This window comes from Sciurus carolinensis, chromosome 11 (assembly GCF_902686445.1).
Source record: "Sciurus carolinensis chromosome 11, mSciCar1.2, whole genome shotgun sequence".
Classification (NCBI taxonomy): Eukaryota; Metazoa; Chordata; class Mammalia; order Rodentia; family Sciuridae; genus Sciurus; species Sciurus carolinensis.
Window position 1 is genome coordinate 73,728,152 of NC_062223.1, and position 11,918 is coordinate 73,740,069.

The 11,918-nt window shown below is 39.6% G+C and overlaps 1 protein-coding gene and 1 pseudogene across 1 annotated transcript; both read left to right on the forward strand.

The window, feature by feature from the left end:
• Window positions 1-1,007: 1,007 nt before the first annotated feature.
• LOC124960074 (olfactory receptor 51F1-like) lies at window positions 1,008-1,972 on the forward strand (annotated as a pseudogene).
• Window positions 1,973-9,730: 7,758 nt separating this feature from the next.
• On the forward strand, window positions 9,731-10,675 carry LOC124960193 (olfactory receptor 52R1-like). The gene has a single exon (XM_047518814.1). The coding sequence runs from the start codon at window positions 9,731-9,733 to the stop codon at window positions 10,673-10,675; it is 945 nt and encodes a 314-aa protein (XP_047374770.1).
• Window positions 10,676-11,918: the final 1,243 nt, after the last annotated feature.

Below are 11,918 nucleotides of genomic sequence, written 5' to 3' on the forward strand. Positions count from 1 at the left end.
ATTAAGTCTTTTCCATCTTTTAGAAATCTTCTTATAGCCTCGTTAGTCATGATTTATTTCTCTCCTTGTTTTACTGCTAAGTTACCAGGAGAAAATACATCAACCTCACACTACTTACTTTTCCATTCATTCCTTAAGCCAGGATGGCAGGTTTCTCTATTTTATCTTTCAAATTCAACTGCTTTTTCTAGGATGTGCTCTAAGCTATATTTGACTTTCTGAATCTTCTCCAGTATTGACTGTTTAGCAATTGGACAACGTAGTTTATGTAGCACCAGTCACATCACCATGTTCTCTTGCTTTGTAAAGTTCCTCAAAAGGTTCTAGTCTCATCTGACTTTCATGCATACAATCTTTTTCAAAATTTGTACAGAGCTGTCTTCATTGGTTTTCTCTTAATAATCTGCCATCTGAGGATATCCATCAGTGTTGTTGGATAAAAATAATCCATGTACAATGATAACTTCTAAAACTATGTTGTTGACAAAAACTGGAGATCTGTGCCTGAAAATTCATACCTACATGGACTCTTGAAACGTATGGATGTCAGTAAGTGGATTTCTCTTACTTATTTTACACCACAGTACATTCCAAATAGAATGCACTGATATTACCTTTCTACTTTTTATTTTTGAGGTTCTGGGGATGAAATCCAGGACCATGGGTGTTCTAGGCAAACACTCTACCATGGAGTTACATCCAGAGGCTCTGATATTTCTTAACTGTCTATCTTCATAGAATCTGATGGAATTTAAAAGGCTATAAAAATAGTTATTCTAAAACTGGAAAGTTAGATGAACATATTTTCCTTGGGTTTAATGCTAAAAATCCTTATATCGTTGCTAAATGTCCCTAATTATGAATGATAAATTATGATGATTTTACTTGGTTTATTCAGCCATAGAGATACTATGACCTTAGATAACTCCCTTAATGAAATAATTCTAAATGTTTTGTATGACAATATAATTCATTACTTCTACAGGATATGAGCACTGTGAAGAGGAATGATACAAATCCAGGACAACATGAACATCCTCAATAACTTGACATCCAGATTTCCAGCCTTCTCACTGACTGGCATTCCCGGCCTACAGTTTGCACACGCCTGGATCTACATTCCTTTCTGTTGTCTCTATGCCATTGCCCTGTCTGGGAACAGCATGATCTTGTTAGTCATCAGCACCCAGCAGAGTCTCCATGAGCCCATGTACTATTTCCTCTCCATGCTGTCAGCCACAGATCTGGGCTTGACTCTTTCCACAATGTCCACAACCTTGGGTATCCTCTGGTTTGGTGCAAATGAAGTCAGCCTAGACAGATGCATTGTCCAGATGTTTTTTCTCCATGGATTCACTTCCATGGAATCTGGGGTGCTGGTATCTATGATATCTATGACTTTTGACCGCTATGTGGCCATCTGTGACCCTCTGAGATACACTACAATTCTCACTAATTCCAGGATCATTCAGATGGGTCTCCTAGGGATTATCCATGCTGTTGTTTTAATAGTACCACTACATGTGCTCCTTATGCCTCTCTCTTTCTGTAGAATGAATCCCCTTTCCACTCCTACTGCTACCATCCAGATGTGATCACATTAGCATGCTCAGACACTCGGGCCAATAACATCTATGGATTAGTTGCTCTGATCCTGACCACAGGGATAGATACGCCATGCATTGTCCTGTCTTACACATTCATCATTTACTCTGTTTTCAGTATTGCCTCCCCTGAAGAATGGTACAAGGTGTTCAGCACCTGTGTGTCCCACATTGGAGCAGTAGCTATTTTCTACATTCCCATGATGAGCCTCTCTGTGGTTCATCATTATGGTCAGTCAGCCCCCAAAGTGGTCCATTCAATGATGGCCAATGTCTACCTGCTGCTGCCCCCTGTGCTCGACCCCATTATCTATAGTGTAAAAACAAAACAGATCTGCAAGGCTATCCTTAGTTTTCTTACAAAATAAATAGAGATTATTAAGTTTGAGAAAACTCTGATAGTGATTTTCACTGTATAAAAGCAACCCCAGTAAGTCACTGCCTATTGGATTGGATTTATTGCAATGGGAGTTCTGTTAAGGAAGTCTGATCCTAAACTGACATGTTGAAGATTTGGACCTACTTTTTCTTCTATAAGATGCAGGGTCTCCGGTCTGATTCCAAGATCCTTGATCCATTTTGAGTTGAGTTTTGTGCAGGGTGAGAGATAGGGGTTTAGTTTCATTCTGGTGCATAGTGACCTCCAGTTTTCCCAGCACCATTTGTTGAAGAGGCTATCTTTTCTCCATTGCATATTTTGGGCACCTTTGTCTAGTATGAGAAAATTGTATTTATTTGGGTTTGTGTCCATGTCCTCTATTCTGTACCATTGATCTACCTGTCTATTATGGTACCAATGCCATGCTGTTTTTGTTACTATTGCTTTGTAGTATAGTTGAAGGCCTGGTATTGCAATACCCACTGATTCACTCTTCCTGCTAAGGATTACTTTAGCTATTCTAGGTTTCTTATTCTTCCAAATGAATTTTGTTCTTGCTTGCTCTATTTCTGTGAGATACGTCATTGGGATTTTAATTGGAGTTACATTGAATCTGTATAGTACTTTTGGTAGTATGGCCATTTTGACAATATTAATTCTGCCTATCCAAGAACATGGGAGATCTTTCCATCTTCTAAGGTTTTCTTTAATTCTTTCTTTAGTGTTTTGTAGTTCTCATTGTAGAGGTCTTTCACCTCTTTTGTGAGATTGATTCCCAAGTATTTTATTTTTTTTGAGGCTATTGTGAATGGGGTAGTTTTCCTAACTTCTCTTTCTGAAGATTCATCACTTATGTATAAAAATGCATTGAATTTATGATCATTGATCTTATATCCTGCTACTTTACTGAATTCACTTAAGAGTTCTAAATGTTTTCTGGTGGAATTTCCAGGTTCCTCTTAATATATAACCATGTCATCAGCAAATAGGGATAGTTTGAGTTCTTCTTTTACTATTTGTATCCCTTTAATTCCTTGGTCTGTCTAATTGCTCTGGCTAGAGCTTCGAGGACAATGCTGAATAGAAGTGGTGAAAGAGGGCATCTCTGACTTGTTCCAGTTTTTAGGGAGAATGCTTTCAGTTTTTCACCATTTAGAATGATATCTGCCATGGGCTTAGCAAAGATGGCCTTTACAATGTTAAGGAATGTTCCCACTATCCCTATTTTTTCCAGTGTTTTGAGCATGAAGGGGTGCTGTATTTTATCAAATGCTTTTTCTGCATCTATCAAAATAAGCATGTAATTTTTAACTTTAAGTCTGTTGATATGGTGAATTACATTTACTGATTTCCGAATGTTGAACCAACCTAGCATCCCTGGGATAAAACACACTTGATCATGGTGCCCTATTTTTTTAATATATTTTTGTATGTGATTTGCTAAGATTTTGTTGAGAAATTTTGCATCAATGTTCATTAAGGATATTGGTCTGAAATTTCTTTCCTCGATGTGTCTTTGTCTGGTTTAGGTATCAAGGTGATATTGGCTTCATAGAATGAGTTTGGGAGGGTTCCTTCCTCTTCTATTTCATGAAATACTTTGAGAAGTATTGGAATGAGCTCTTCTTTAAAGGTTTTGTAGAACTCGGCTGAGAACCCATCTGGTCCTGGACTTTTCTTTGTTGGTAGGCTTTTGATGACTTCTTCTATTTCATTACATGAAATTGATCTATTTAAATTGTGTATGTCCTCCTTATTCAGTTAAGGTAATTCAAGTTCCCTGTGTTTCGGGACTACTGCCCCATCCGGGAAACCTGACCATTGGGAAAGTCTCACCCGGTGGCTCTGAGTTGGTCCCGAGTCTCTCAATACCTCCTCAACTCCTGGGTCTCTCAGGAAGGGAGCTGCCCTTCCAATGATGATGGCCACACCCTCAGGAATAATTCAAATGCCTGCACCAGCCTATAAAGAAGCCTCTGGCTAGCTCCGCAATGCGAGCAGCCTGGATAGACTGCTGGCCTGCTCCACGTGGCAACAGACCTCGGCGTGGTGGTCAGGCAGGGTCCCTCATGATGGTGTCTGTGCTTGGCCTGGTGGTTGGGTCGGCTGGCTACTGACCACCTAGCTCTGCAGGGCAGGCTGCTTGGTTACCTGCCTGCTACCTCCCCGGTGCAGGTGTTCTGACTCACCCACCAGCCTGCTCTGTGACTGAGACCTACCTGTGATGGCACCGCCCCTGGTGCTTGGTCAGGCGGGGTCCCTCAGTGATGGCGTCTGTGCTTGGCCTGGAAAAAGTATCGTGAAGGGGGAAAAGAAGGAGGAAAACAGATAGCAAGAGGCAAGAACTTCCGTTAGTCTTCATTAAGCTGGGTTAATATACTAAAGTTAAATGAAACAATGAAAGAATAATAATTTGCAATCAGAGATAAAAATAAAATTTCCAATTATGATGGCATCCTAATCCATAATACAGAAGAAACGTAAATATCTTCTGTAAACATGGACTCCCTAAAAACATTAGTTGTGCCCCTGATTTTATTATGTTGAACTTTAATATCTGAGTGTGATGATCCTAATCTACCATAAGACCATTAATGTTAACTTGATAACAATGGCAGCTTTTGTGTTATCTTTCCTGAAAGTGTATGTTGTATTTTGTGTTTTGTGAGGTGTATCCTCTGAAGTCTGATGACTCTTCACTCTGAGAATTAATCTCTTCTTTCTATTTGTAAAAACTACTTTCTCAAATATTCCTTAGACACTTCATCAAAGATGAAATAAAAGAAATCAAAGAATTCTTAAACAATATACAAGGAAACACCAGCAGTCCTACATAGGGATTGACAAAGACAAGGAGCTATGAATGACTTCAACTATCCATGTTTAGTGAGGAGGGCCCTCAAGGCTCTGAAATTTTCAAACATGAATATGGAATCTTTGTGTTTTAGTCAGGTTTTTCATTGCTGTGATCAAAAGATTTGACAAGAAATACATACATGAGACAAAAATCATTTTGGCTCACAGTTTCAAAAGTCTCAGTCCATGGTCAGCTGACTCCATAGCTCTGGGTCTAAGGTGAGGCAGAAAATCATGGCAGAAGGAAATGACAGAGGAAAGTTGCTCAGGTCATGACAACAGGAAGCTGAGAGAGCTCTGCTCATGGGGGTCAACATATAATCCCCAAGGACACGTCCCCAGTGGCCTGCCTCCACCAACTGTACCCTACCTGCCTATATTTACCTCCTCGCTAATCCATCAGTGCATTCAACCCCTGATTCAGTTATACCTCTCCTAACCCAATCATCACCTCTAAACTTTCTTGCATTTGTCTTGTGCATGAGCTTTCATGGGACCCAAAACATCCAAACCACAATATTTCATCAGAATTCCCACTCCGGATAAGCACACACTCAGAAGTGAGGGGCCTTGGAACCATGGATGCCTTGTTAAGGTGAAGCACCAATAGATTATCAACACCTCCATCAAGCCCATACCTCTTATATATACATACCCATATATATGCATGCCCATGTGCCATCTCACACTTTCAGGTATGTAGCAGGGCCTGTGCCTACACAAATCATGTGCTTTGAGTGACTACTCATTCCCAGAATGATTATATTGCTAATTATGCATACTTATAGCAAATAATTCCCCATTCTTTCACTTATATACAAACTTAGACACATATATACACTCACTTGTAAGTACTGTCCCTTACATATATATTTATTATTATACCTCTCAAATGCACATATTAACATACATGAAATGTCAAACATATTCAAATTACATGAAATATTCTTTCATTCATAGATACATAGAAACCCACTAACAAAATGTAGATGTATACAGATAAATTCACACATATATAATCCCAACAAGCACCTGCTTGCACATGCATTCAAATTCCCTCTTTGCATTCCTGTATACAGAGGAGAAAGGAAAGTTAGGGGTTAATGTTTCCAGCATTAGCTTCCACTCTCAGAGGGAACCCATGTGAATAAAAGCAGTGGGAATTAGAGGGAGGGAGGGGACCAATGCTTGGGGAAGGGACAGACTAGGCATAGTCCTATAAATAGACCATGATCTAAGGTTTCTGACTAAGGCTAAATCCCAGGGGCTCTTTAGATCTGCCCCTGGCCATACTCAGCTTTGTCAAAGAGCAGAGCTCAGGGTGAGTTGTTAATGTGACTATCTGTGCCACAGGCACACGGGCACCTCTTCCCTTCCCAGACAACAGAGGGACTCACTATCTCCAAGCACCTGGAAGGCAAAGACATGTACTGTGCAGAAGGCCTGATTCATAGGGAGCCCCGGGTCCAGAAAGTCATGACTGGTGGACTTCACTCTGAGGCGGGGAGATGAATCAGGGCTCCCATTCTGTTCTCCAGGGAGATCTAGAAAGGTAGGAAGGCTGCTGCTATACACAAATTCTCTATGAAGGAGGTGCCGTCAGAACCCCATCTGCTCTACACCTCAGTTTCAGATATCCTAGAGCGAGAAAACACTGTACATATTTCCCAAAGTTATTCTTCAGCAAGATTTCAGCCCGTTTATCACTGTCACTTCACTGCCTTCAGCAACACAGCTGACCAATGGGTACAACTGCTTCTACACAAGAGAATCCAAGGGTACCAGAGCAGGAGTCAAGACATACACACAGATGAAAGCTGAGTTGTACTCGGGGTGAGAACATTGTTCTATAACCAAATTTCCTCAACTATGTGGAAGGTTCGCAAGTTATATCTTGAGGAACAGAGAAATGTGGATTCAGAAGTTCAAATTGAATCATTCTAGACCCAATGTTTAAAAGCATATAACTTAATTTTAGCTTTCAATATGTATTCTGCTACTAACAATTCTTTCTGAAATGAGGGATAAAAAAGAATATTTTAATAGCAGGATAGAGTAGGTTGAATAGGTAATTATATTGGGGTTTGTATTGGCTGAGCCATATCTTCTGCAGTCTAACTGATCTGCACCATGAGAATTAATCTTTTCCTTCTGTTTTGAAACAGAAGTTTTGGGCAAGAAGGGAAATTATATTGTTCTTTTTTTTCAGTTTAGGAAATGCACAGTTCCCTCTCTAAACCCAACAACAAACTAATAAGGTGTGCCGCTCTTGTTTGGGAACTTCACATGCTGGACAAAAATGCCTAATAATTGGTCAATACAGTATCTACTAATTGTGACTTGTAGCCTTAAATCAGCCTGTGTTCAGTTCTTAAGTCCAAAAGGAGAGGGCACAGGGATTTCTGAGAGTGAAAACTCTAGGTTCCAGGGAACATAAGGGAGAAACTCAGGGAGAAAATATAGCCTTATGTCCAGGACCCTATCTCCCATTTCAGATGTAGTTCTAAGGTCCCCCTGCTCCTGTATCATCAACCCAAGCAAGAAAGTCAGAAGGAAGATAGAGTCAGAAGAATCAGTGAGGAAAGCTGAAAGACATCAGTTAACAGGGGAGCTCTGGTCTCTACAATAATAATTTGGAGAAGCATAGGTATGAATGGAGGGGAAGACAGAAAATAGATTTGGAAAGAGGCTGTACCATGTAGGCAGCTGAAATATGGTTGTGAAAGAGTCACTGCTCACATGGAGGGTAGAACAACTGAGTCTTCCATCAAGGCTCATGGGAAAAACCAATAAAGATATCTTCTAAGACACAGATGCTAGCAGACAATGCTGGAACTGATCCAGTCTCCAGTTCAGCGAAGGAGCAGTGGTCCAGGATCCAAAGGCAGATCTGTCTCGAATTCAGTACAAAATTGTACAAAACCCTTCATTTCTGCCTTTGTCAATATAAGGCAGCCAGCTCTGCCTTACTCAGTCAGTATGGGAGTCCCAACCACTCACTTTGTAGCAGCTGATCAAAGATCATTATGCACCTAGAGAAACTGGACCTCTAGGTGACACCTTTTTCAGCATCTGGTGCAGGATGGAGCATGATGTAAGTTTGTTTATCTAAGCTGCACTGAGGCTCAGGGACTATGTCCCCACAATGTGAGAGTGAAATGCAGGTGGCAAAAGGCGGGCCTGGAAGAAACCTCTGACTCCAGCAGAAAATCTAATATTGGGAAGATAGGTCAGGCAAAATCAATCAAAACTGAGGTCTAGGTGCCAGTATGTATGTCTGTATGTGTGAACGTGTATGTATGTCTGTATGTGTGAACGTGTATGTATGTATGTGTGTGTGAACATGTATATATGTATGTATGTGTGTGTGAACGTGTATGTATGTATGTATGTGTGAACGTGTCTGTATGAATTGTCGCCATGCCCTAGAGAGGGGCCTCTGCTTTGAGCTGACCTATAGCCCTTGTCAAGGCAGACTGGTAAAATTTCTGGTAGAGAGGAAGACTTCTAAAGTCTGATTTCCATTTCTCTCATACTATTATAAATCTAGGAAATTTTAAAAGAGGCTAGGCCTATCTCTGAAGTTATAGGCACAGTTTGGGTGAACATTCAGTATAGGAAGATGAAACTTTGTTAATTATATTCTTCTTGCCTAGGTATTTCTGCTTTGCATAGGTTAAGAACAAGGCTTTCAAAACAGGGTTACCATAATTAAGATTAAGTAGTGGAAAGGCACTGGGTATGAAAAAAGTCACCTTTGTCCTTATGGATTGGCGGTAATTGCATCCACCAGAGGGATCAAACAGTACAGTCAATTCATGTAAGGCAAGTGCACAGAAATGGTGCTCAGTGTGCTCATATCCAGTGTGACAAACGGATATGAATGTCATGTACTCAAAGTGGGCTCAAGATGGATCTATCTTGATATTGCTATGAAATTGTTATTCAGGTAATAATCTTTTACCACTGGATAATGGCATTTGTTATTTCCTTCAGCAAGAGTTTATGAAACTCTCACTCTGTACCAAGACTAAGAAGCTAGGGGTACAGTTTGAGACTGACCTCAGGAAATATGTAAGATCTAGGATAACCCTCAGAAAACAACAGCCTACACAAACCCAACTTTCAGCCTGTTTCCATACATAAAGTTGTATTTGAATACAGGAACACACATACATATGTAATGGCTATGGCGGGTTTTTGCACTACAATGGCTAAATGAATTTGTTTCAATAGAAATCATGTGACCTAGAACCCCTAAAAAGTTTATATTGTGAACTTTTGCAGAAGTTTTCTGACTTCAAATCTAGAAAGTGACATATACTAAAAGCAATACATAATTTCATGTGCACAAATCTTCCATGATGTATCCTGAAGCTCAAATCCTTATGGTAATTGTCTTGGAGTCCAAGATATCACTCAACATCATTATATAAATTCCTATGGTCCTTTAAACTAAGCTACCTTCTGACCCTGAAATGTTGTCTAAGAAATTTAAGAAAGGGATCAAAAAAATCACAGATGGGAAAGGTGGAGCAATCATTTAGTTGTAAAGAATACAAGGACAAAAATTATTTTGACTTTATCTATCATTATAGTTTTCCTTTAGCAGATTCTACATTTAAGAAAGTATTGACTAAGAAATAATTACACTTTCAGCTAGTATGTTGTAAACCCATTTTGAATAACAAGTAACATCATTTTATGTTGCAAAATTTTATTTCTTATAAGAGTAGTTATTAGTTATTATTTAACAGTTATTAGTGAGCCTCACTGCCCTATCAACCAAGTGTGGAATCAAAAGTCCTAGAACTAATAATAATTTCTTTGATTGTTATCATCTGCAGAGAGTAGATTACCTTCACAACAGAGAAAATGGTATCCATCCCTGATGTGGGCTTCAGGAAACAGCTCTTCTCATCCTGTGTCCTTCATCCTGCTTGGAATCCCAGGACTGGAGGCTGCCCACTTCTGGATCGCCTTCCCATTCTGTGTCATGTATGTTGTGGCCGTAACTGGCAATATCACCATCCTGCACGTCATCAGAACTGACCACACCCTGCACCAGCCCATGTACCTCTTTCTGGCCATGCTGGCTCTCACTGACCTGGTCCTCTCCTCCTCCACACAGCCTAAAATGCTGGCCATACTCTGGTTCCACGCTCGCAAGATTGAATATCATGCCTGCCTCACGCAGGTGTTCTTCATCCATGCCTTTTCTTCTGTGGAGTCTGGGGTGCTCATGGCCATGGCCTTGGACCGCTATGTGGCCATCTGCTTCCCACTCCGGCACTCTAGTATCCTCACCACCGCTGTGGTGATCAAACTGGGGGCGGCCGTGATGATGAGAGGGGTGTTGTGGGTGAGCCCCTTCTGCTTCATGATCTCCAGGATGCCCTTCTGCCCCAACAAGGTCATTCCCCAGTCCTACTGTGAGCACATGGCTGTGCTGAAGTTGGTGTGTGCTGACACCAGCGTCAATCGTGCATATGGGCTCTTTGTGGCCTTCTCTGTGATTGGCTTTGATATCATTGTGATTGGCATATCCTATGTGATGATTTTGAGAGCTGTTCTTCAGTTGCCTTCAGGTGAAGCCCGTCTCAAGGCTTTTGGTACCTGTGGTTCTCATATCAGTGTTATCCTGGCTTTATATGTTCCAGCCCTTTTTACCTTCCTCACCCACCGCTTTGGCCATCAAGTGCCCCGAGTGGTGCACATCATGTTTGCTAATGTCTATCTTCTGGTGCCCCCCATGCTCAACCCCATCATCTATGGAGTTAGAACCAAACAGATTAGAGACAGGGTTATCCCTGACTGTTGTGGAAAAGAGCCCTGAGACAACAATAACAACACTCCAACTTCGTTAATTGCCCGACTGATCTGGGGACATAATGAAGAGTATTTGTCAGGCCATTACATATCACCACAAAGTCATCTCTGTGGACACCATCCCACAGGCTAGCAACACTCCTGAATAAATAGGAACAATTTTCAGGTTGCCCAGAACATGAAATCTAAGTAATATGAAAGGCAATGAAAATTTAGTTAACCTAAGTTTACCACTGCAAGAAAACAAGTTGTTTCATGTATTAAATCTCTGAATATTTCAAAGAATGCTGTCTATAGATTATTAAGGCAAAAACATTATTTTACATGATTGATAGAAGGATAAGTGGGCACCCTTAAAAAGAATTTTCAAAATCGCATCAAATATCTAAAAGCATATATTTTCTTCAACTTGGAATCTCTATATAAAAATAAAATTTCAGAAACAGAAATAAATATAAGAACATACATGAAATCATTATTTATAAAACCCAAAAGGAAACCTTTTAAATATTCTCCTTAAGACAGTAAATGAAGAAATGTGGAATACATTATCAGGGTGTATTCATTTTATTTGCAACAAAGGTATCTGATAAATTATCAAGCTGTAATATTCAATAAAAATTTTGCCCTTAAATCTGGAATACAGTTCTGAAATGGAATGCACTTGTATAGAAAGTAATTCAGTAAATACATCCAAATGCTAATAATAGCTACTTGGAGTATTAAGTCCTGGGTCATTTGAATTTTCTTTTAGCTCTTTAACATATTTTTAAAAGTCATCATAAATTGATGAAGTTTAATTTTACTATGGATAATAGTAAGATAATAGCAAAAGTTTAAAAAAGCATTAATTCATTCCAAAGTCTAGGGAATGGAGTTAGCAATCTGAAGAATGAAGCATAGATTAACATTCACAAAATCTTGAAAATCTAGATATAATCTACATGTAAAATTTACCAGATCAAAAATTTGGGGGACTGTTAACAATAAATATTAGGTGAGCTGAAGTGAGCTCTTGTCTCCAAATCCCCTGAGGATGATGTATTTCATAATGAAGGAAAAGTTTCTAGACATGAACAAAGAAGAAAATTCTCTTCCTAACCCAAAATATTATATGATTTCAGGTGACTGGAAAGTCATTAGAACTTTAATACCATATCTTAAGTTTCCTTATTTCCATATGCCTTAACATTTTATTCTGCTTTTTTTGTTCTATTTAGTTATACAAGACAGAAGTATGCATTTCAACT

Coding starts and splice junctions, on each gene's coding strand:
- LOC124960193 (XM_047518814.1), top strand. CDS start 9,731: ATGTGGGCTTCAGGAAACAGCTCTTCTCATCCTGTGTCCTTCATCCTG.